Source organism: Globicephala melas, chromosome 10 (genome assembly GCF_963455315.2).
Source record: "Globicephala melas chromosome 10, mGloMel1.2, whole genome shotgun sequence".
NCBI lineage: Eukaryota > Metazoa > Chordata > Mammalia > Artiodactyla > Delphinidae > Globicephala > Globicephala melas.
In genome coordinates this window covers 15,574,846-15,601,330 of record NC_083323.1, presented here as the reverse complement: position 1 = coordinate 15,601,330, position 26,485 = coordinate 15,574,846, and the positions used below count along the sequence as shown (strand labels likewise).

Sequence of the window (26,485 nt, the reverse complement as noted above, 5' to 3'; positions counted from 1 at the left end):
CTATCCTATTCCATTGATCTATATTTCTGGTTTTGTGTCAGTACCATACTGTCTTGATTATGGTAGCTTTGTAGTATAGTCTGAAGTCTGGGAGCCCGATTCCTCCAGCTCCGTTTTCTTCCTTCAAGACTGCTTTGGCTATTTGGGGTCTTTTGTGTCTCCATACAAATTTTAAGATTTTTTGTTCTAGTTCTGTAAAAAATGCCATTGGTAATTTGATAGGGATTACATTGAATCTGTAGATTGCTTTGGTAGTATAGTCATTTTCACAGTATTGCTTCTTCCAATCCGAGAACATGGTATATCTCTCCATCTGTTTGTATCATCTTTAATTTATTTCATCACTGTCTTATAGTTTTCTGCATACAGGCCATCTGTTTCCCTAGGTAGGTTTATTCCTAGGTATTTTATTCTTTTTGTTGCAATGGTAAATGGGAGTGTTTCCTTAATATCTCTTTCAGATTTTTTGTCATTAGTGTATAGGAATGCAAGAGGTTTCTGGGCATTAATTTTGTATCCTGCAACTTTACCAAATTCATTGATTAGCTCTAGTAGTTTTCTGCTGGCATCTTTAGGATTCTCTATGTATAGTATCATGTCATCTGCAAACAGTGACAGTTTTACTTCTTCTTTTCCAACTTGTATTCCTTTTCTTTCTTTTTCTTCTCTGATTGCCATGGCTAGGACTTCCAAAACTATGTTGAATAATAGTGGTGAGAGTGGACATCCTTGTCCTGTTACTGATCTTAGAGGAAATGCTTTCAGGTTTTCACCATTGAGAATGACGTTTGCTGTGGGTTTGTCGTATATGGCCTTTATTATGTTGAGGTAGGTTCCCTCTATGCCCACTTTCTGGAGAGTTTTTATCATAAATGGGTGTTGAATTTTGTCAAAAGCTTTTTCTGCATCTATTGAGATGATCATACGGTTTTTATTCTTCAGTTTGTTATTATGGTGTATCACATTGTTTGATTTGTGTATATTGAAGAATCCTTGCATCCCTGGGATAAATCCCACTTGACCATGGTGCATGATGCTTTTAAGGTGTTGGATTCGGTTTACTAGTGTTTTGTTAAGGATTTTTGCAGCTATATTCATGAGTGATATTGGTCTGTAATTTTCCTTTTTTGTAGTATCTTTGTCTGGTTTTGGTATCAGGGTGATGGTGGCCTCATAGAATGAGTTTGGGAGTGTTCCTTCCTCCGCAATTGTTTGGAAGAGTTTGAGAAGGATGGGTGTTAGCTCTTCCCTAAATGTTGGATAGAATTCACCTGTGAAGCTATCTGGTCCTGGGCTTTTGTTTGTTGGAAGATTTTTAATCACAGTTTCAATTCCATGCCTTGTGATTGGTCTGTTCGTATTTCCTATTTCTTCCTGGTTCAGTCTTGGAAGATTATACCTTTCTAAGAATTTGTCCATTTCTTCCAGGTTGTCCATTTTATTGCCACAGAGTTGCTTATAGTAGTCTCTCAGGATGCTTTGTATTTCTGCGATGTCTGTTGTAACGTCTCCTATTTCACTTCTAGTTTTAATGATTTGAGTCCTCTCCCTCTTTTTCTTGATGAGTCTGGCTAATGGTTTATCAATTTTATCTTCTCAAAGAACCAGCTTTTAGTTTTATTGATCTTTGCTATTGTTTTCTTTGTTTCTATTTCATTTATTTCTGCTCTGATCTTTATGATTTCTTTCCTTCTACTAACTTTGGGTTTTGTTTCTTTTTCTTTCTCTAGTTCTTTTACGTGTAAGGTTAGATTGTTTATTTGAGATGTTTTTTGTTTCTTAGGTAGGATTGTATTGCTGTAAACTTCCCTCTTAGAACTGCTTTTGCTGCATCCCGTAGGTTTTGGATCGTCATGTTTTCATTGTCATTTGTCTCTAGGTATTTTTTGATTTCCTCTTTGATTTCTTCAGTGATCTCTTGGTTATTTAGTAACGTATTGTGTAGCCTCCATGTGTTTATGTTTTTTACATTTTTTTCCCTGTGATTGATTTCTAATCTCATAGCATTGTGGTCAGAAAAGATGCTTGATATGATTTCAGTTTTCTTAAATTTACTGAGGCTTGATTTGTGACCCAAGATGTGATCTATCCTGGAGAATGTTCAGTGCACACTTGAGAAGAAAGTGTAATCTGCTGTTTTTGAATGGAATGTCCTATAAATATCAGTTAAATCTATCTGGTCTGTTGTGTCATTTAAAGTTTGTGTTTTGTTATTAATTTTCTGTTTGGATGATCTGTCCATTGGTGTAAGTGAGGTGTTAAAGTCCCCCACTATTATTGTGTTACTGTCGATTTCCTCTTTTACAGCTGTTAGCAGTTGCCTTACATATTGAGGTGCTCCTATGTTGGGTGTATATATATTTATAATTGTTATATCTTCTTCTTGGATTGATCCCTTGATCATTATGTAGTGTCCTTCCTTGTCTTTGTAACATTCTTTATTTTAAAGTCTATTTTATCTGATATGAGTATTGCTACTCCAGCTTTCTTTTGATTTCCATTTGCACGGAATATCTTTTTCCATCCCCTCACTTTCAGTCTGCATGTGTCCCTATGCCTGAAGTGGGTCTCTTGTAGACAGCATATATATGGGTCTTGTTTTTGTATCCATTCAGCAAGCCTGTGTCTCTTGGTTGGAGCATTTAATCCATTCACATTTAAGGTAATTATCGATATGTATGTTCCTCTGACCATTTTCTTAATTGTTCTGTTTTTGTTTTTGTAGGTCCTTTTCTTCTCTTGTGTTTCCCACTTAGAGAAGTTCCTTTAGCATTTGTTGTAGAGCTGGTTTGCTGGTGCTGAATTCTCTTAGCTTTTGCTTGTCTGTAAAGCTTTTGATTTCTCCATCGAATCTGAATGAGATGCCTGCCAGGTAGAGTAATCTTGGTTGTAGTTTCTTCTCTTTCATCACTTTAAGTATATCATGCCACTCCCTTCTGGCTTGTAGAGTTTCTGCTGAGAAATCAGCTGTTAACCTTATGGGAGTTCCCTTGTATGTTATTTGTCATTTTTCCCTTGCTGCTCTCAAGAATTTTTCTTTGTCTTTAATTTTTGTCAATTGATTACTATGTGTCTTGGCATGTTTCTCCTTGGGTTTATCCTGTATGGGACTCTCTGGGCTTCCTGGACTTGGGTGGCTATTTCCTTTCCCATATTAAGGAAGTTTTCGACTATAATCTCTTCAAATATTTTATTGGGTTCTTTCTCTCTCTCTTCTCCTTCTGGGACCCCTATAATGCAAATGTTGTTGCGTTTAATGTTGTCCCAGAGGTCTCTTAGGCTGTCTTCATTTCTTTTCATTTTTTTTTCTTTATTCTGTTCTGCAGCAGTGAATTCCACCATTCTGTCTTCCGAGTCACTTATCTGTTCTTCTGCCTCAGTTATTCTGCTATTGATTCCTTCTAGTGTAGTTTTCATTTCACTTATTGGATTGTTCATCTCTGTTTGTTTGTTCTTTAATTCTTCTAGGTCTTTGTTAAACATTTCTTGTATCTTCTCGATCTTTGCCTCCATTGTTTTTCCGAGGTCCTGGATCATCTTCACTGTCATTATTCTGAATTCTTTTTCTGGAAGATTGCCTATTTACACTTCATTTAGTTGTTTTTCTGGGGTTTTATCTTGTTCCTTCATCTGGTACATAGCCCTTGCCTTTTCATCTTGTCTTTCTGTGAATGTGGTTTTTGTTCCACAGGCTGCAGGATTGTAGTTCTTCTTGCTTCTGCTGTCTGCCCTCTGGTATATGAGGCTATCTCATTGATTTTTAAGAGCTCTTTATTTTTTAGAAATATTAACCATTTATCTGTAATAAGAGTTGCAAATCTTTTCTCATTTTGTTCCTTTGTTTTTGCCGTACAGAAAATATATTTGTGTAGTTGAATTTATCAGTCCTTGTTTTTATGGCTCCTGGATTTTGTTTCATTGTTTTAGAAGTCTTTCCCACTCCGGTTACAAAATAATTTTCCCTTGGTTTGTGCTACAAATTTTATGCTTTGATTCTGTACTTTTGAACTTTTATACAATTTGGAATTCATCCTTGTGTAAGATGTAAAGTATGGCTTCATTTTTTCCCCAACAGCTCTCCCTATCCCCATACATATGTTAACTATTCCATTTTTTCGTCACAGATTTGAGGTGCCTCCTATTTAATGTAGTAAATGTTATATGTATTGGTGCTATTTCTAGACTTGCTAGGCTATACCATAGATATTTGTATATATTCATGTTCCAGGGTCACGCTGTCTTTAAGTTTTGCGCTTTTAAACATATTTTAATATTTGATAGGCTAGCTCCTCATACTTACTTCTGTTTGTAGAATTTTCCTATTATTGTCTCTTATTTTTCCATATTAACTACTTTAGCGTCAGTTTGACTATTTAAGTATTTATATACATATAAAAATTTATATATAAATATATGTATGTTCATTGGGATTACATTACACTTATAGATTAATTTAGGGAGAATTATATCTTTATGGTATTGAGAATTTCTAGAAAAGAACACTGTTTGCCTTGCCATTTATTCTGGTCTTAAATTTTGTGGCCTTCAGGAATGTTGTATATATTTTTTCGTATAAATCATATATATTTTTAAAATTAAATTCATTCTTACTTTTTTTTGTTGCTATTGTAAATGCAGTCTTTTCCTCCATATCTCTTGACTGGTGGTTGTTTATATATATGAAAGCTATTGGTTTCTGTGTGTTCTATTTGGACCTGACTGTTTTAAATTTAACTATCTTAATGTTGTATTCCTTTTGGGGGCTTCTCTTAAATTTTCCAGGTTTAGAATTATATTATCTAAAAATATCTTTCTAATTTATTTATCTTATCTAATTATGTTGGCTTATTCCTCAAGAACATGTTAAAAGCTCTTGACTTTGATGAGAATGCATCTATTGTTTCTCGGTTAAACATGATGCTGGCTTTGGATTAAGAATGAGATATTCTATCATGCTAAGGAATATCTGTATTTTCTTATTTCATTAAACTTTTGATGAAGAATGGTTGTTGCATATTATCCAATGCTTTCCATCATCTATAGAAGTGATCATATTACCCATATCCTAATATTGAACCATTCTTGAATTCCTAGAATACACCCACTTACTCATAGTCTATTATTTTCTTTAATGTGTTGCAGGATTTTATTTTCTATTTTATTTAGGATTTCTGCATCAGGAGTCAGAAGTGAGATTGGTTTGCACTTTTCTTTTTTGTTGAATCTTTGTCAGTTGTTGGTATCAACATTATTTTTGCTTCATAAAAGGAATCTGGAAGGTTCCCTCTGCCCCTACTTTTTTTCCTAAGGTCTGAAACAGTTTAAATAGCATTGAAATTATTTGCTCTTGAAGATTACACAGAATTAATTTCTCTTTGAAGGCATCTGGGCCGAGTGTTTTGTGGGAGTAAATCTTTGAAATTTTTCTTCTTTTTTTCCTATAGTAATTGGTCAGTTTAGGTTTTCTATCTTCTCTGAGGTAAGTTTTGGTAAATTATATTTTCCTAGAAAATTATCAATTTCTTCCAGATCTTTAAATTTACTTGCTTAGGGTTGAACAAAGTGGGTTTGTAGATTCATTGAGTTCCCTTTGTGTCTGTGATTATTTCTGTTTTACTGCATTTTTGTTTGCATAGTTGTGTTTTCTGCCATTTCTTTGCGAATAGGTTACCTAATTTGTTTAATTTTTTTCAAGGAAAAAGCTCTTGGATGTATTTATTGGTATTATTATTATTTCTTTTTCTCTAACATATTAATTTCTACCTTTATTTAATTAATTTATATTTTAATAAATTTATTTATTTATTTTGGCTGCATGGGGTCTTTGTTGCTGCGTGCAGCCTTTCTCTAGTTGCAGTGAGCGTGGGCTACTATTCGTTGCAGTGCGCAGGCTTCTCATTGTGGTGGCTTCTCTTGTTGCGGAGCATGGGCTTCAGGCACGGGGCCTCAGTAGTTGCGGCATGCAGGCTCAGTAGTTGTGGCTCACGGGCTCTAGAGTGCAGGCTCAGTAGTTGTGGTGCATGGGCTTAGTTGCTCCGCGGCATGTGGAGTCTTCCTGGACCAGGGATCAAACCCGTGTCCCCTGCATTGGCAGGTGGATTCTCAACCACTGTGCCACCAGGGAAGCCCTGCCTTTATTTTTTTAACTCCTTTTCCTTTCTTAAGTTTACTCTGTTACTCGTTTATTCAACACATATTTATTGAGTGTCTCCTATGTGTCTGACTCAGATCTAGGAAGTTGGGTTATATCAGTGACCAAAAAAATTGACCAAAAAATAGAGGTTTGATGTATTTACTTTCTTTTTCTTTCTGAATTTTTTTGCTTTTTTTTTTTTTTTTTTTGGCTATATTGGGTCTTCGTTGCTGTGCACAGGCTTTCTCTAGTTGCGGCGAGCGGGGGCTACTCTTCATTGTGGTGCACAGGCTTCTCATCATGGTGGCTTCTCTTGAGGAGCACAGGCTCTAGGCACATGGGCTTCAGTAGTTGCAGCACACAGGCTCAGTAGTTGCAGCACGTGGGCTCAGTAGTTGTGGCTCACTGGCTTAATTGCTCCGCAGCTGTGGGATCTTCCTAGACCAGGGCTTGAACCCATGTCCCCTGCATTGGCAGGCAGATTCCTAACCACTGCACCACCAAGGAAGTCTGGCAGGTGGATTCTTAACCACAGCATCCCCAGGGAAGTCCCTATGTACTTTCTTTTAGTTTTGGTTAGTAACATAAGTATTTCAGGCTCGGCTTTTTCCTTTGAGCACAATTTTAGCTTTATCTCATAGGTTTTTTGGGTTTTTTTGTTTGTTTGTTTGTTTTTGTTTGTTTTGCGTTATGCGGGCCTCTCACTGTTGTGGCCTCTCCCGTTGCGGAGCACAGGCTCTGGACGCACAGGCTCAGCGGCCATGGCTCACAGGCCCAGCCGCTCCGCGGCATGTGGGACCTTCCCAGACCAGGGCACGAACCCGTGTCCCCTGCATCAGCAGGCAGACTCTCAACCACTGCGCCACCAGGGAAGCCCTATCTCATAGGTTTTGATATGTAATATTTTAATACTGTTATTTTCTAGATATTTTGCAACATTGATTTGGAGTTCCTTCTTGTCCTAAGAATTTAAATAGAGCATTTAAAAATATCCAGTTGTTTGGAGCTATTATTTCCTGGTTATGTTATTCATTTTAACTTTACTGCTTTGTGATTAGACTGTTTTCTGAACTACTTCTTCTTTTGAGACTATGCTTAGATTTTGTTGTCTAATATATGGTCAGTTTTGTTACATTTGAAGAAGCATTCTGTATCTTCATACAGACTTTTTGACATATATGTATTTGGACCAAATTTATTGTTATTTAGTTCTTGTGTTGTCTTAGTGTTTGTCCACTTAGACTGTTATGGACTGAGAAAGGTTAGTAAGTTAAAGACTGATTTCTAATGTGTGCCAACCTATTTCACCTTGTATTTCCTATTATTTTGTTTTTGAATGTTAGTGCTTTGATATTTCTAATTGCTTCGTCTTCAGTGTGAGTTGTAATGCCTTCCTTACGAATTACAACATCTTCATTGTAAATTGTACTCTTAGCATTATAAAGTCTCATTTAATATTTTTTGGCCCAGAATTCAATTTGTCTGATATTGAAATCATGACCTCTATTTTCTTTTTGTTTTCATCTGAGGGAATACATTTGCCCACTCTTTTATTTTTAATCTTTATAACTCACTTGTATACAGAACCATTAGAATTTGTTTTATTATCCAATCTGATTTTTCTCTTATAAGGTAAGTCCAGCCCATATACATTTATTGATACAACAGATACTTTTGTTCTTAGTTCTATCAGTTTATTTTATATTATTATTTATATTTTATAGCTTTTAATTTAATTTTATTTTTTAAATTCAAGTTTATTGAAGTATACCTTATATTCATTAACATTCATCATTTTTAGTGTATACAACAAAATATAAAATAGTTTCATCACTTCAAAAACTTCGCCTATTTTGTCAGTGCCTCTCCCCACTGGCAGCCCCTGGCAATCACTCATTTATTTTCTGTGCTTATACTTTCACCTTTTCCAGAATCTTACATAAATGGAATCACATGGTAAGTAGCCTTTTGAGTATGACTCACTTCACTTAGCATAATCCATGTTGTTGTGTGTAACAGTAATTTGTTCTTTTTTTAAATGGAAGTATAGTTGATTTACAATGTTGTGTTAATTTCTGCTGTACAGCAAAGTGATTCAGTTATACACATGTATACATTCTTTTTTTATATTCTTTTCCATTATGGTTTATCCCAGGATATCGAGTATAGTTCCCTGTGCTATACAGTAGGACCTTGTTGTTTATCCATTCTATATGTAATAGTTTGCATCTACTAAGTCCAAACTCCAGTCCATTCCTCTCCTACTCCTCCTCTCCCTTGGCAACTTCTATGTCTGTGAATCTGTTTCTGTTTTGTAGGTAGGTTCATTTGTACCATATTTCAGATTCCACATATACATGATATCATATGGCATTTGTCTTTGTCTGGCTTAATTCACTTAGTATGATAATCTCTAGTTGCATCCATGTTGCTGCAAATGGTATTATTTCAATCTTCTTTTATGGCTGAGTAGTATTCCATTGTGTATATGTACCACATCTTCTTTATCCATTCATCTGTCAGGGGACATGTAGGTTGTTTCCATGTCTTGGCTATTGTAAATAGTGCTGCTGTGAACATAGGGGTGCATATATCTTTGCGAATTATAGTTTTGTCTGAATATATGCCCAGGAGTGGGATTGCTGGATCATACGGTAATTCTATTTTTAGTTTTCTGAGGAACCTCCATACTGTTTTCCGTAGTGGCTGCACCAATTTACATTCTCATCAACAGTGTAGGAGGGTTCCCTTTTCTCCACACCTTATCCAGCATTTGTTATCTGTAGGCTTTTTAATGATGGCCATTCTGACTGGTGTGAGGTGGTACCTCACTGTAGTTTTGATTTGAATTTCTCTAATAATTAGCGATGTTGAGCATCTTTTCATGTGCCTATTTGGCCATCTGTATGTCTTCTTTGGAGAAATGTCTGTTTAGGTCTTCTGCCCATTTTTTGATTGGGTTATTTTTGTTGTTGTTGTTGAGCTATATGAGCTGTTTGTATGTTTTGGAAATCAAGCCCTGTTGGTTGCATCGTTTGCAAATATTTTCTCCCATTCCATAGGTTGTCTTTTCATTTTCTTTATGGTTTCCTTTGCTGTGCAAAAGCTTTTAAGTTTAATTGGGTCCCATTTATTTATTTTTGCTTTTGTTTCCATTACTCTAGGAGACAAATCAAAAAAAATGTTTTGCCATTTATGTCACAGAATGTTCTGCCTATGTTTTTGTAGTAGTTTTATAGTATCTGTCTTACATTTAGGTCTTTAATCCATTTTGAGTTTATTTTTGTATTTGGTGTTAGAGAATGTTCTAATTTCATTACATGTAGCTATCCAGTTTTCCCAGCACCACTTACTGAAGAGACCATCTTTTCTCCAATGTATATTCTTGACTCCTTTATTGTAGATTAATTGATCATAAGTGCATAGGTTTATTTCTGGCTTTCTATCCTGTTCTGTTGAACTATGTGTCTGTTTTTGTGCCAGTACCATACTGTTTTGATTACTGTAGCTTTGTAGTATAGTCTGAAATCTGGAAGGGTTACACCTCTAGCTTTTTTCTTTTTTCTCAGGTTTACTTTGACAATTCTGGATCTTTTTCAGTTCCATGTAAACTTTAGGATTATTTGTTCTAGTTCTGTGAAAAATGTCATGGGTATTTTGATAGGAATTGCATTGAATCTGTAGATTACCTTGGGTAGTGTGGCCATGTTAACATTATTAATTCTTCCAGTCCAAGAACACAGTAAATCTTTCCATCTCTTTGTGTCATCTTCAATTTCTTTCATCAGCATCTTATAGTTTTCAGAGTACAGGTCTTTTGCCTCCTTAGGTAGGTTTATTCCTAGGTATTTTATTCTTTTTGTTGTGATGGTAAATGGGATTGTTTTCTTTATTTCTCTTCATGCTATTTTGTTGTTAGTGTATAGGAATGCAAGAGACTTCTGTGCATTAATTTTGTATCCTGCAACTTTACCAAATTCATTGATGACCTCTAGGAGTTTTCTGGTGTTGTCTTTAGGATTTTCTATGTATAGTATCATGTCATCTGCAAAATGACAGTTTTACTCTTCCTTTTCAATTTGGATTCCTTTTATTTCTTTTCCTTGTATGATTGCTGTGGCTAGGACTTCCAAAACTGTGTTGAATAGAAGTGGCAAGAATGGGCATCCTTGTCTTGTTCCTGATCTTAGAGGAAATGCTTTCAGCTTTTCACCATTGAGTATGATATTAGCTGTGGGTTTGTCATATATGACCTTTATTATGTTGAGGTATGTACCCGCTATGCCCACCTTCCAGAGAGTTTTTATCATAAATGGATGTTGCAGAATTCTTTATATATTCTGGGTACAAGTTCTTTTCCAGAGTTGTGTTTTGAAACTATTTTCTTTCAATTTTTGCTTGGCTTTTCACGTTCTACACAATTATCACTTGAGGAGCAGAATTTTCAACTTTTGGTGAAGTCCAATTTATCAATATTTTATGATGTGGATTTTGCTTTTGGTGTTATATCTAATAATCATTTGTCAAGAAAGGTCACAGTTTTTTCCTAGATTATGTTCTAGATGTTTTAGGTTTTACAATTTTTACATTTTATAATTTTTTTAGACTTTACATTGGTTCATTTTGAGTTTTCCATATGGTGTAAGGTGTAGGGATAAAGGTTCATTTCTGCTTTTTGCAGATGAAAGTCCAAATATTCTAGCACCAGTTGTTATAAAGACTTAACTTTTATTTATTGAATTACATTGAAGTTTTGTGGGAACTTACTTGGCCGTGTGTGTGTGTGTGTGTGTGTGTGTGTGTGTGTGTGTGTATTTCTGGACTCTCAATTCTGTTCCTTTCCTTTATATGTCCTCCTTTCACCAATATCACACTGTTCTGATGACTGTGGCTTTGTAGTAAGTCTTAAAGTCAGTTAGAATGGGTGCTCCAACTTTGTTCTTCTTTTTCAAAACTGTTCCTTTGCTTCTGCATATTAAGTTCATAGAATCTGCAAAAAGTTCTGTGAAATTTTGTTTAGGATTATATTGAATCTATAGATAAATTTTGAAAGAATTGACATCCTAACTATATTGTGTCTTCCAATCCATGAATGTGGTATATCTCTCCATCTATTTAGGTCCTCTTTAATATTCTTCATTGGTGTTTCATAGTTTTGGAGTTTTTAGCAAATAGATTTTGTACATGTCTTGCTAGGTTTATATCTAATTATTTTGTGGGTTTTGGTGCTATTGTAAATGCTACTATTTTTTATGTTCAGTTTCCAGTTGTTCATTGATAGTTGAAGAAAAATGATTGATTTTTGTTTGTTGATCTTGTATGAGATCCTATTAAACTCACTGACTAATAGCTTTTTTGTAGATTCTTTGGGATTTTCTATGAGTAGAATCATGTACTCTAGGAATAAAGACACTTTTATGTCTTGATTTGCAATATGTATACTCTTTTCTCCCCCTGTCTTATTGCACCTCTCAAATGATGTCCCCATTTAAGTAGGGGTGGCATTTTTGCATTTTCCATGATCTTAAGGAAAAGCATTCAGTATTCATTATAAAAATGATGCTACGGACTTCCCTGGTGGCGCAGTGGTTGGGAGTCCGCCTGCCGATGCGGGGGATGTGGGTTTGTGCCCCGGTCTGGGAAGATCCCACATGCCGCGGAGCGGCTGGGCCCGTGAGCCATGACAGCTGAGCCTGCGCGTCCGGAGCCTGTGCTCCGCAGCGGGAGAGGCCACAGTGGTGAGAGGCCCGCGTACACGCAAAAAAAAAAAAAAAAAATGATGCTAGCCATAGGTTTTTTTTATGGATGCACTTTATCAGGTTGGAGAAATTCTTTTCCATTTCTAGTTTGTTGAGAATTTTTATCATGAAAAGATTTTGAATTTTGTTAAAAGCTTTTTTGTACCAAGATCATCATATGGTTTTTCTTTAGTTTGTTAATAAGGTGGGTTACATTGTTTGACTTTCAAATATTGAAACAGGCTTTCATCCCCAGGGTAAACTCACTTGGTCATGATAGTTTCATACATATGTATAATTGCTACATCTGAATGGCTAATATTTTGTTGAGGATTTACATTCATGAGAGTTATTGATCTTTAGTTTTATTTTCTTTTAGTGTCTTCTGGTTTAGGTATCAGGGTAATCCTGGCCTCATAAAATGAGTCCCTCTCTTCCTTTTTCTGTAAGAGTTTGTATAGAATTTTATCTAAAATTTTAAATCCATGAGCTTAAACGTGTTCATAGTATTTCCTTATTATCCTTTGAATATCTGTAGGATCTGTAGTGATGTCCCTTTTTTCATCCCTGATGTGGGTAGTTTATATCATGTTTTCTTTTTCTTGGTCAGTGTCCCGAGAGGTTTATCAATGTTATTAATCTTCTCTAAAAGCCATCATTTAGTTTCTCTGATTTCTTTGGTTTCTTACTGTTTTTCTGTTTTCAATATTATCGATATATGCTTTTATCTTTTGTTCTTGCTTTGAGTTTAATATACTCTTCTTTTTTAATTTTCTTTAAGTGGAAGCTTAGGTCATTGATTATAAATCTTTCTACTTTCCTAATAAAGCATTTAATGCTATAAATTTTCCTCTAATCACTGCTTAGCTGCATCCCACAAATTTTGATGTTATGTTTTCATTTTAATTCAATTAAAATATTTTCCCTTGTGACTTTCTTTTTGACTCATGTGTTATTTAGAAGTGAGTTGTTTAATTTCCAAATATTTCAGGATTTTCGACATATCTTTCTGTTATTTCTAGTTTAATTTTCTTATAGTCAGGTTACATATGTTGTATTGTATCAGTTCTTTCACATTTTTTTGAGACTTGTCTGGTGGCCCAGAATATGTTGGTGAATATTCCATGTGTACTTGAAAAGACTGTATATTCTGCTCTCATATGGTGGAATGTTCTATAAATGTCAATTAGGTCAAGTTTATTGTTAGCATTTTTTATGTTTTCTATGCCCTTGTTGATTTTCTGTCCATTTGTTCTATTGTTTACCAAGAGAGGAATATAGATGTCTCTAACAATAATTGTGGATTTGTCTATTTCTTTTTTTACTTCTATCAGTTTTTGCTTCGTGTATTTTGAAGCTCTATTAAGTACATACACATTAGGATTGTTGTGACTTCTTGATGAATTGCCTGCTTTTCATAATGTAAAACCTTTCTTTAACACTGGTAATATTTCTTGTTCAGAAGTTTACTTTGATTAGTAAGATAGCCACTCCAGCTTTTTTTTTTTTTTTTTTTTTTGGCGGTACACGGGCCTCTCACTGTTGTGGCTCCTCCCACCACGGAGCATAGGCTCCAGACGTGCAGGCTCAGCGGCCATGGCTCACGGGCCCAGCCGCTGTGCGGCATGTGGGATCCTCCCGGACCGGGGCACGAACCCGCGTCCCCTGCATTGGCAGGCGGACTCTCAACCTCTGCGCCACCAGGGAAGCCCCTCCAGCTTTTTTTTTATTAGTGTTTGCATGGTATATCTTTTTTCCACTCCGTTACTCTATGTCTTCATACTTAAAGTAGATTTCATATTCTCAACATATAATGAGGTCTTGCTTTTTTATCCAATATGACAGTTTCTAATTTTTAGTTGCTATGTCTAGACCTTTATATTTAATGTAATTAATTTACATGGTTGGATTAAAATCTTCTATCTTGCTAGTTGTTTTCTGTTAGTTCCTTCAGCTTTTGTTTCTTTTTTTCCTCCTTTTGTGCCCGGTTTATAGGAAGCACACAGGATAAATGAACAGTTAAGTGTCACTACAAGGAAGAAATCAACCAAATCAGAATGTGGGGCATTCCATGGAACAAATAACATGATGTTGCCAATAAACCAATGGCATGAAATAGAATTTTTTTTAAAGGCTTAAGAAATAGAACAAGGCAATTATATCTTTTATGCAATGTGTGGAACTTGTTTGGATCCTGATTCAGACAAACTAGAAGATGTCTTTGAGAGGAATAGAGAAATTTGAGTACAGACCGAGCTTTAGATAATATGAAGGAACTACTATTCATTCTGTTGGGTATAACAATGGCATGGTGGTTTTAAGTGTTTGTGCATGTATGTACATATATAAATACATATTTAAAACTTGTCAGTTAGAAATGCATAACATCCTGAATTCACTTAAAACACTCTAGAAAAGAAAAAGAAGCATGTGATAAATTAAACTGGCAAAATGTTGCTAATTATTGATGCTGGGTCATGGGTATTTGAAGGTTTGAAGTTTTTCTGAATAAAAATGTTAAAAACAAAACTCAACAAAGTAGAGTGCACACTGAAATAGAGACCACAGAAAAGAACCAGGTCTGATGGGGAAATGATGAATTCTGTTTGGACATGTTTAGTTCGATGGACCTTTTGGGGCTTTGAAATGGACGTGTCCTGCATGCAGTTGGTCCAGAGTTCTAGAGATGGTGACTGAAGCTGTGGGCATGGAGAAACTATCCAAGGAAGGAATACAATGTGATAAGAGAGGGCCCAGGACTAGACTTGGAAGAACTGGACGATGTAATGGCCAGGTAGGGGGGGCTGAGCTTTGTGACTGGGGAGAAGTAGCCAGAAGATGGAGGGGTCACAAATGCCAAGTGAAGTAAACGTTTCCAAAAGGAGGAAGGGCTAACGGAGCCGAATGCTGCCAGATGTCAAGCAACGTGAGGACCAGAATGAGTCTATGGGTTTGTGTCATGGATGGAGGTTGCTGCCTGGGTGGGAGCTTTGTAGGCGGAGGTACAGGAGTGAGGTGAGGAGTGAATGGGAGGTGAAGAAGAGGAGACGGAGAGTCTAGACAACTCTGAAGAAGTATGTCTGTGAAGTGGAAGAAAGAGGATAGTAGCTTGAGGAGATAGAGTGAGGAAAGAAGACGGTCTTTTGTTTTTAAGGTGAGACATTTTTGAACATGTTAAAATGACAAGAGGAATGATCAAGAGAGAGGAAAAGGTGAATATGCAGGAGAAGGAGCAGTCAGCAGTGGAAGGTTCCTGAGAAGGCAGGAGGGGAAGAGATGGGGCTGGCTCCTTGATTCTGTCAGGTAGGCTGACTTCTTTGGGGTGTTTTCCCTGAGAAGTAGGAGGTGATGCCACCTGCTGGTGGAGAGGGGGGAGGTGGGGGTTTGGAAGTGTGAGGAACACGGAGAAGATTGTAGTAAGTCATGGAAAAGGAAAGAGTGAGTGAGCAGAGGAACACAGTTAGGACTGCTTATCTAGGGGGAGAATCTGACGGGGACTGAATGAGAGCAGGGTAGGCAGTGTTGGTGGAAGGCAAGGATGGTGTGGATGGTGAGGGTGGGGAGAGGTCCTTGTGGCAGGCATGACTAAGGAGGACCTCATGGAGGACACCGGACCTATGGTGATGAGCAGATGATTTTGATGGTGAGAGCCTGAAAATGGTGCTTAATGTCTCCTCGACTCCAGATTCCCATCTCATATTGCAACCGACTGCCCCCTCAACCCTTCACCCCTCTAGCCCCACCCCACCCCACCTCCTGCCCCCAAACAGTCCTTGACTTTCCAAATCTGACATGGCTTCCAGGTCTGTGTCAGGGTTGTTTGTCAGTTTAAAAATGTACTCTTGCTTCCCAGTTCCTACCAAGAGGCAAACATTTTAGTAAGCCTGAGTCCCGGCTGTGTGGGCAGGCGTGGCGGTATGCTGCAGATGGGGTTCCTGCCCGCCTGGGGAGCTCCAACAAGACTGAACAGCATGAAGAGGAGAGGCCAGTTGCAAACGGTGCTCTCAGGTCCACTGTCCACTGTCATTACCCCTCCCACAAGCCTCTTCAGAAACACGAAGGATGGTGTCTTACTCGCAGACAGGGTTCTGGATGATGCCAAGCATTGCAGTGGGCTTTTCCCCACACCTGTGTATGCTGTGTCTCCCTCGTCGACCAGCGTGGGCACCAGAGCACGTTCTGTCCACGCCCTTCTCAGACCCACCAGCTCTCCACAGGGCATGGACTGCTGACCCTGTCCCTGAGGTTACTGCTTTCAGTGGCACCTAATGGTTGCAGTCAAAACACCATCAGAGGAAATAAGACTCTGTAGGGGCCTGTGGGGAGGACTGGGCAACACACAAGGCACTTAGCATGTGTCATTTCTCTTTCTAGCTTAACTCAGGTGATCCGAAAGTTTGCCAAACAGCTGGATGAGTGGCTAAAAGTGGCTCTCCATGACCTCCCAGAAAACTTACGAAACATCAAGTTTGAATGTAAGTATGAAGTTTGGGAGCAGGGGGGAAGGGAGGGTAACATTTTAGTGCCAGATATTTTATATAGGTTGTTAATAAAATAATAATAATAGCTAAGAATTTACTGATGCCTACAAAGCACCAACTATCATGCTCAGCACTTTCCATGCGTTAACTTCGTTAATCCTCACAAAATGTTTATTATGGGTGGCACACCTCTCCTTTACAGAAAATGAAACAGATTTAGAGAGGAAGTAAGCAGCAGAGGCAGGATTAGCCCCTAGGTCTGTTTGATGCCAGAGTTTCTGCTGTCACCACCACACTCCTTATCCCATTTAATCCTCACCCATCCCTGCAATGTAGGAAACAGTATCCCTCTTCTACAGGTGAAGCGCCGAGAGGCAAAGAAACTTCGCCAAAGCCACACAGACACGCAGATGGTAATTAGGGGCCAGGAGTCAAACTCACGCCTATCTGACCCTAAAATGGAGATTTCCCTGAAGCTCCTGTCCACAAAGTGGGGGTAATAGAAGACAGACAAGAGCTTCAGGGCTTCATCTATTTAATTCTCTGCCTAATGAGAAAGCAAAATTAATATTTCTCATGGGGGATTCGGACTGTGAATCTTTTCTCTGCTGAGCATCACCACTCATTCCCCAGCATTCATGTTGCCTGAGAAAACTGGTCCTCTTTCTCTGTGTCGATGTGTCTTTACTTGTGGGAAGTCTCACGTGCTATTAAGCCAAGGTGAGATGATGTTAAGCCAAATAAAGTTTTAAGATATGTGTTTCTTAAAACCCCATTTGAATACAGCTGGCCATGCTTGCCCGAAATAAGTACCAGCAAGGAAAATGAAGGAGATCCAATTACCCTCTCTCCACAGGCAAAGGGGGCCCTTTCAGACGTGCTTTGAGGCCGCCTGCCGTGCCCATCACCTATTGATAAAGCCTGCTTTATTTCACGGCTCTCAGCTCTTTTCTTTTCATGAGCACTAAATTCCACATCACAAAGTTAAAGAAAAAGTAATTAAGGAGAAGGATTAACGATTGATCGGCCTGGAAAATTAGAAGTTCATCTGTCCCCCGACTCCACCTGCCCCCCCCTTCCTCCACCCCATGCCCTATTTTTCCAACCAAGCTGGTTCTGAGTACAAATTAGAATAATCCCAGGGAAATTTCTGATTGTTTCTTGACCAGTTCAGAAATTAATGAGAAGAATGCCCCGTGCCCATTTTAATTACGCTGGCAAAGCAAATCTGTTGAAAGTCCAAAGCCAGGAGGTTTGTCGGACCTGCCACCTATGGGAGCCTGGAGGCGCCCACTCTCCCCAGGGAGCCTTGGGGGTGCACTTCGAGAAGGTGCAAGGAGTGGAGACACACACCTCTCCAAAGGACTCTGTAAGGATGAAGACCTTGGGCTGGCACATGACTTGTCTGCTTCGAAACCTACAGATATAAGATCACCCCACTTCAAAGCATCAGCCTATTATGTCAGCATAGGACCCAGGATCATCCGTACAAATAGGTCGTGGAGACTGTTGGATGAAAACGACAGATGATGAATGCAAAGCCACATTCAAGGTGCCGCCCAGGGTTCTATCCTAGAAGCAACCCTGCTCAATCAAGGTTTCCTAGTAGACATACTACTTTTTAAAGGGCCTTCTTCAAAGCTTCCACTTGATTCCTGCAATTATTTATGGGGAGAAGTGATTGAGCTTGCAATTAGCGAAATGAAAGACAAGTAAATAATTGCTTTTACTCACGGTTGATTGACGCCACAGTTTCTCACACCTGCCAGTGTGGAGTGTGGGCAACTTTGAAATATGTACCCCAAATATCGTCATCTTAGGAAATAGTTGTCCATATGGGAGAACAAAGAAGCAAATGCAGGGTTTTGCCAGTGGGTGCAGAAAACAGGATTGGACAGTGACAAAGTTAGGCAAACAAGGAAGCTACTTTTTGAAATCGGCCTGCGGAAAATCTAAGGTCGGACCGTAAAGCATAAAATGTGTCATACTCACTCTTTTCTTCTTGCAGTGTCGAGAAGATTTTCCCAAATTCTGAGACGGCAGACATCACTAAATCACCTTTGCCAGGTAGCTGTCCTGTGTTGTGTGTTCTAACTACTGCTAAGTCATTGAAAATGAACGGCAAATCCACAATAACTCTGGAGAGGATCTGTCAGGGTGTGGTTGTTTAATAGTACACTCTCACCATTATCTGAAATTTCTACAGATAAGGAATTGAAACGCTAGCCAATCACTATATAGTTTCAAGTAACATACAGAATAATTTCTGACATCATTTCCGCATTAACCTTTCATATATTCTAGGTCCACAAGTTTTGTGTTTTGCTTAAGTACATTGGGGTTTCTCAGCCACTGTTGCCTTTTTGGGCTGGGTAATTCTTTGTTGTGGGGAGTTGCTTTGTGTATTGTAGATGCTTAGTGGTATCCCTGGCCTCTACCCACTAGATGCCAGTAAGACCACCCACCCCCAAGTACCACTTTGGTTGTGACAGTCAAGAATGTCTCCAGCCATTGCCATGTGTAGCCTGGGGGGTGCAAAATCACCCCAATTTTGTTTTTTCCCCAGGTTTCTGTTCTTTTTAGCACAAAAGTGACATTTGCTTACTATTAAAAAATTTTTTTTAATTAATGAAAGTATATACGTACAGTAAAAAGTGAAAGATCCCGCTGTAGCTCTGTAGTTCTAACTGATGGCATAAAGTTTTGCATTTCTGTTAATTTTGAACCTCAAGGAAGGGAATCTAAGTCTGTTAAGGCAGACCATTAACATTCATTAAACTGTTAATGACCTTAAAGCCCAGGGGACAAACTGGTGGCTGCAGGTCAAATCTGGCCCGCAGATGTGTGGGGTTATTTTTGTTTGATTGGCATATGTTCAAAAAATTTTTTTTACTTAGTCACTAACAGTTGAAACTAGGAGATGACAACTAAACACCCACATTTTCTGTAGAAAAATTGTAAGAGCTGGCAACCCCAGAGCTAATTTCCCCGGGGCAATAACCAGCTGGATGGGCCGAGCTTTTCTCTAGCAGGCAGCGTCCTCTCATCACCTCCGCTTTCTCTTACACTTGGCCCACCTCACTCATGCACTTCACCTGCCTGCCTTGTTTATGTGTTCGGGTTTGTAACCTCTCCCTTACATTGTTGGTTCTGGTTGGTGTTGGTTACTCAAGGTCAAGGTGGGAGGGGGAGGGGTCTCTAGTTAGAGTGGCCTGAAGGAAGGCTCCAGGCCAGGAACCAGAAAGTGTAAAACTACCGCCACCCACCCACCGCCCCCCCCCCCCCACACACCTCACTGTTCCAGCCCTGCCCCTGGCATAAATGGCACAGAGGGAAACCTTCCACATTTGTACTGTTTCAGAGGCCACACCTGGGCACTGTTCTGGGGTAGGGCAGAGCCTCACAGGTTAATGGGATTCAGGAAATAAAATGAATAGTAACAAAATAAAGAAACACTGCCAGGGTTAGTTTTCAAATCCTACCTCTGTCCATCAAAAGGTTTTAGAAGGGACTCAACACAAGCCTGAGGGTTCTATTAATATCACTAAACATATAGTATCTACACATAAAGATCAAAAATTTCTTGTTTAATTTTTTCTATTAAATTTCAATTGCATAAATATGTGTATCTTTTTAAAACAAAAACAATAATAATTTTACAATAACAAAAACAGTGATTAGATGGAAGCAAATATTTCCAGACCTTAATGATGGTAAATTCTGGGTCAGGGAAACTCATATTCATCATGGGTATTGGGTCTTGGGAGTTGTCATTTTTGTCTTTGTATCTTACACATTTATTAAATATAAAAGATTTTAATGTGTATATAAAATAAATTGATTTGAGATATTCTTTATAAAAAAAAAAGGAAAGACTGCATTGTTTCTGAGGATGCATGCCGTCTGGTTCTTCTTCCCAGCTTGGAAGAGCCGGTTTTGGGTCATATCAGGGAACTAGATACGGTTTTAGGACATAGTTAAAAGTAGACATTTAGGAAGTTTAGAAAGGCCTTTGACCCTTTAATGTACCATGTAGGTAAAAGCATCCACACCCACGCCTACAACCACCTGCGTGCTCACGGGCATGCGCGCACACACACTCGCCACTTCTCACATAGACAGTTCGTACTTTAATCAGCAATTGCTACCTTTCCATCTTCACTGGGCAGCTATCAGACACATTTCTGGATCAGCCAAAGGACTAGGGTTAGTGCTGGGAATGAAACACCATGGAGCATCGTAGCTAATATCCCAGCAAGCTTTCCTAAACACACACAAGGCAAGTCAGACTAAACAACATCCAGCCAAAAACTCGCCCCCAGATACTTAAACCCAAGAGCCAACTCTTCAGGCCCTTTTGGATATACACTGAGCAAGCAACTTGGCATTCATATCTCAGCCATTCATCCCACAAAATCTTCTGAGTGCCTACTGTGTGCCAGACATTTACACTTAGTGGTACTTGCCCAACAAAAAATAGTGAAAAGTGATAAGCGTTATGAAGGAAGGAGAATGGAAATAGAGAATAACGGGGCATTTTAGATCCTATTTAGATAATGTGGTTAGAGGAGCCCTCTCCATGGGCACTGCATTTAATTTTGAGCACGCATGATGGCAGGGTGGCCGGGGCAGGGTGAGAGAAGAACATTTCAGCAGCAGGAGCACCCTGTGCAAAGGTCCTGGGGTGTCAGAGCGATCACAACAAAGAGAATTGACCTGCGTGAGAGGAGCCTCATTTATTGAGCTCTTACTCCCGGAACTGTGCACCTTGCAAGCATTATCCCAAGGAGTCTTCAACAGTGGCCCTCCTGAAGAGATAGGTACTAGTACATCTTCATTTTATAGATCAGGAAACTGAGGTTAATCTGCTTGCCTGCCCCCAATCAATCAGCTGGTCTGTAGCAAGGTCAGGATTTGCACTAAGTATATTTGAATCCAGAATCCTAGACCTTCACATTCAATTATCATTAGAAACCAACCCAACTCACTTTTCATATATTCATATATTCTAGGCCTCTGTGTTGCGCAAAGACTTCTACAATGATTTAAGTAAGATTTTATTTTACCTGTGCTCGGACAGTCTACATGTAAAAGGCTCGTCAGTATTTACATTTGATTGGAAATTCATAAGCATTAGGCGACTTACAATGTCCATGTGTCTTTGAAATCTTGTTTTGTTTTATTAAAGACATTTTTGAAAACATGCAAGTAAAGGAAATGATTCTGGAAGTGTTTTTCTTTGCTTTTATCAGTATTGCTACAACTTGGTAGTTCCAAGTATTGTTGTTCCGAGTATTGTTCCAGCTTACAAATTTAAGTTCTACTATGAGGGTTGCTGAGGAAGCCACAGATTAAATGCACACACACTCACACACTCACAGACACACACACACTCACACACTCTCACATTCACACAGACCACATTAAAAGACCACTGAGTCGTAAGGTATAGTTTCCTTTTCTTCCATCTCAATTGTTCATATTTGTTTTAATTATTATAGTTACATAAAAAGCAAAAGCAGAAAGCTAGACCATAAACTGCTTCAGAATGCACTTAGATGAAAACTACACCTTGTAAAATTTCTGGGGTTGAATCTATCATAGGCCCAAGGGTAGCAGGACCCTTCCTAGATCTGAGCCTGTTGCTTCTCACACGCTAGAGACACGGGTTATTAAACACAGAGCTCTCGCCCACAAGCTCACATCAGGAGGCTGACAGATCTCTGGGCTTCATCCCGTTGTTCCACGGGGTCAAGACCAAAGGGGCTGGGAACAGCAGGTTTGGTCTGGCCTAGGCCACCATGGGGTAGTTTCTTATAAAGAGAGATGTGAGGAGAGAGCCACAGAGAAAATGGTATACGGATCTCCTGAGTTATAGACTCATCATCTGAGTTTTCTTGAATTTCAGAGTACTTTGCAAAGTACCATAAACAGATTCATTAAAAAGAACTAAAAGGAAATAAAGGAAGGGGTTTCAACCTAACAACCCATGAGCTAATGAGTTGATTGTATTGGATTCCAGGCATCTCGAACAGTGATCCACAGTGCAGACATCACATTCCAAATGCTGGAAGACTGGAGGAACGTGGACCTCAACAGCATCACCAAGCAAACCCTCTACACCATGGAAGACACTCGAGATGAGCACCGGAAGCTCATAATCCAGTGTAAGATGCTCTACCAGGGCGTGTGTCTTTTTATTTGTTTAAAAAGAAAGAAAGAAAGAGTATCTTGGTACATAATTAGGTGGCATTCCCACCCTGTCCTTCTCCCTGGGATCCCGTCCCCTCTCTTGTTCCTGTTGAATGGGTCGGCCTAGATGGAGGGGCTAGCTGGTCAACTTTGCTGGAGAAAATGGGTGCTGGGGCATTGGGCAGCACACAGTGTCAGGCAAAAGGCCCCACCCGTGACCCTCGATGCCAGGTGCCGTTCCCTAGGTGGCATCAACAAATGAGGACAAAGCTTGCTGCCTCTCTCAGTGTATGTCATTATGTCAGCCTGGAGGAAGCTGGAAATCCCGCCTACTTTTCTGTGGAGGGTCACGGGCGTCAGCCCACCTATTTACTGGCAGGTGAACCTCTCAATCGTAGTAGATGTTTGAGAAGGGGATGGAAGGTGATTCACTTCTGTGAATACATGTTCATGCCCCTGTGGGTAAAGATAGTGAGAGTACCGCTCCAGGTATTATCCTGATGTGGTCGGGTTGCTCTTCTTAGCAGCAGAGGACACGGAAGGCCAGAGAACACCACCATTCTTAGCACATCCGTGCTGTTCCTCAACAGCCCATCACAGCCTCTGCCCAGGGAATCCCCTGGACCAGGGTCTGTTGGCTCCTTCCTTATTTTACTCAGCCGTTGCTTCTTGTGCCTCGGGGGAAGGGAGCATGAGGACAGAGGGTGAGTCCATCCGCCCCCATCAGCTCTTGGAAAGCTTGGTGCTGAGGCTGTGCTGGGTGTGGGGGATACGGCAGCAGCTGTGCCTTCTGGATGGGGTGAGGCCCAAGGCCCTAATAGTGACATTCAGGAAGCTGCAGAGTGGCTGTCCCCCGCCCCGAGAAGAGGGGCCCAGTCTTCTGAGAGCCCCAAGCCCCTTAGGTTTCTACTACACCCCCTCAACACTGTTGCCCTGAAGGAAAACTTTCTTCATCCAGCCTAAGCATGTCATGTTTATAAACAGAGTTCTCTAAGATGTTCCTATTAGAGACCTCTTTTCAAAAACAAATGGAGCAGCTGAAGCACTGGATCACGTGGACCTTCCCTGGGGCTTCTTCTTTCCTAGTGACCCCAGAGCTCCTCTCAGGCTCTTATTTCTTCCTGTGCAACAGCCTCCAGCCTGCTTTCCCCTGTTAAGAATTTTAGAGATTGTGACAAATAATAATTCAGCTGATAGAGTGCCTAGTTTATGCCAGGTCCTGTGTCATGATCTCAATCTCCACATCAACCCTTTGGGGAGGATTCACTTATCAGCCCCATATTACAGATGAGAAAACTGAGCCCCAGAGAGGTGGTGAACCTTTCCCAAGTTAGCAGAGCTAGACCTGGAACCCAGGTCTAGTTTTGGTGTCACCGCCATGCACTTGTGCATGCCAGAGGAGAAAAAAATAACGAGATGTGGGCAAGCTTTAGAGGTTCCAGGATCTTTCCAAGTGCTTACAGTCATGCTTCCTGTTGTGTTTTTCCTTCTGGAAGACAATGGAAAGCATGGCTAAGAGCCCCCTAACAGTGCTAGCTATACTCCTGATGGCCATGTCCCCAGGGCCTCACACAGGGCCAGGGGTAGAGGCGGGGGCCAGCAATGTTTGTAGAGGACCAAATAGATGGGTGGAAGCCCACAATGATCCAACTTCCTGGTTCTGCCAACCACTCCTAGCAGCATTAGACTCAGCTCTCTTCTCCCCTCAGCACCTTTCATGGGGGGAAGAAAATGTGACCCAGACTCATAAGGAAAACTACAATCACCATTGCTTGTTTTAGGGACCAGGCTCTGAGCCTTTGCTGGAGCAGCACGAAGGTCACTGCTGCTTCTCCAAGAAAGAACCTTTTGGGGCTTTCTCTTCTGGCTTTCTTAGGCTGGGGGCAGAATATTGTCCTTTATTTTTTATTTTTGCGGTACGCGGGCCTCTCACTGTTGTGGCCTCTCCCGTTGCGGAGCACAGCCTCCAGACGCGCAGGCTCAGCGGCCATGGATCACGGGCCCAGCCGCTCCGCGGCATGTGGGATCTTCCCGGACCGGGGCACGAACCCGTGTCCCCTGCATTGGCAGGCGGACTCTCAACCACTGCGCCACCAGGGAAGCCAAGAATGTTGTCCTTTAAATCTGTGATTGTATTCTTCTAGAGGAAGGGAGTCATGATGAGGTTCAGTGCAACCCACCTGCCTGTCCTGGGTCTAGCACTGTGTTAATACGCTGAGCAAAGAGCAGTGAATAAGATGGACACTGCCCTTGCCACGTGGAGCTTAGAGCTAATGGCAAATCAGAAGTTGAACAAGTAATTTCCAAATGGTTGTGTTTTACCAAAGAGGACATACTATGTGATGCAGTGCCGGGATGAGGGGGATTGAGGAAGCCTGAAGGCAGGTGGCCTGGCACGCGGGTGTCATCCTTGCTCCTTCCAGACAGCTGGGAAGTAAGTCCCTGAACACAATGAGCTGGACCAAAGGTCGGTTTGAATAGGACTAGGGGCACCTGTGTGCTGCACCCTCCTTTCCTTACAACCAGTTGACAAGTCTGCGGATTCTTGCTTTAGGGGGTTACCATCACATCCATGATGTAGATGCTGGCTGGGGATGCCTGACTTACCTTAAATTAAAAAGTACACATTGGGACTTGAGCATGATGATTAGAATGAGCCTTAAGTGGTGCTGTGGTAAGAGCATGTGGTTGGGATGCCCGACAGACCTTGATTCAAACCCTGGTTCTGGTGTGCTGTGACCTCGGCTTCCAAATCTGTAAAATGGGGATAATGCAAAAGGATGAAATGGGACAATGTGTGCCACATACATGGTACACAGCGTAGAGCTAGTGTAGAGAAGAGGTTGGGAGGCAAGCACTTGAGGCAGGCTGTGTTTGAAACTTGCCTCTGCCATTAACCAGCTGCGGAAGTCACTCATCTCTGTGTGCCTCTTCTGCCTCATTTGTCAAAAGGCTGGGTGTGTGTGGGGGGGGTAATAATAGTACCTACCTCCGTGGGCCGTTCATCCTTTCAACAAACATTCGAGCAACTACTGTGTACCAGGCACTGGTCTAGGTCCTGGCCTCATGACATTCACATTCTAGGGGTAGTCTAAGGTCAGAGTGTGCCCGTAGAAAACATTTTAGGAGAGTGCCTGGCATGCGGCAAGCACTCAGTAAATGTTGGCAGTTAGCACTTTCATTGCCAATCTCGATCATTGTCATCACGGATTGAAGCACAGTGGCTCAGACGCACAGGCAGTGCCGTGAAGAGCGAAGGAACACCAGAGGGAAAGTCAGAGACTGGGTTCCAGTTCCTGCTCTGCCACCAACTCACCCTCTGACTCTGAGGGGGTCATCTGATCTCTAAGACATAGCTTCCTCACCTATAAAATGAGACAGATCAACTAAATGGGTTTTGTAAAGTCCTTTCTCATTCTAAAGTATATGTTTTCGGGTCCTGGAAGCTGACCTCTTGCAGCAGTTATCAGTTAAGTAAAATAGAGCAGATTGGCCAGTCCTGGAAAATGGGACAACAAAAGCTGCTCAGACAAATGAAAACTGTAGGAACATGTGAATCCTGAATCGTGGTTTGATTTATTGAGCTTCACATACAAAAACACAAAGAAATGTAGTAAGAGGAGATGTTCCGGATTGGAGATCACCACAGCAATGTTTCTACTTTCTGCAGTGCTTCACTGATTACAGAATCCTTCTATACTCAATGATTTGACTTGTACCTGAAGACAGGTTGTAAAGTGATATGATGATCCTCCTTTGACCAGTATGGAAACTGGAGGGCACAGTGATGGTTTCCTTTACACCAACGTTTATTAAGCGTCTGCTATGTGTCAAGCACTGAGAGGCTGGTTAGGCTGCTTGTCCAGTATGGTTGTGGTTCAGAGACATTTGAATGGTCAAATGTGCCTTACCATGGGGCAGAGAGCAAGAGAGCAGCAGTG

At 40.3% G+C, this 26,485-nt stretch overlaps 1 protein-coding gene across 3 annotated transcripts in view; it reads left to right on the top strand.

The window, feature by feature from the left end:
• The window catches only part of RFX4 (regulatory factor X4), a 167,104-nt gene that overhangs the window by 104,249 nt on the left and 36,370 nt on the right, over nt 1-26,485 (top strand). For all 3 annotated transcript variants that reach the window (XM_060306134.1, XM_030856170.2, XM_060306135.1), the window contains exons 9-11: nt 16,246-16,346; nt 18,361-18,419; nt 22,375-22,519. In XM_060306134.1, coding sequence (XP_060162117.1) covers nt 16,246-16,346; nt 18,361-18,419; nt 22,375-22,519 — 305 coding nt within the window. The remainder of the gene's footprint in view (nt 1-16,245; nt 16,347-18,360; nt 18,420-22,374; nt 22,520-26,485) is intronic.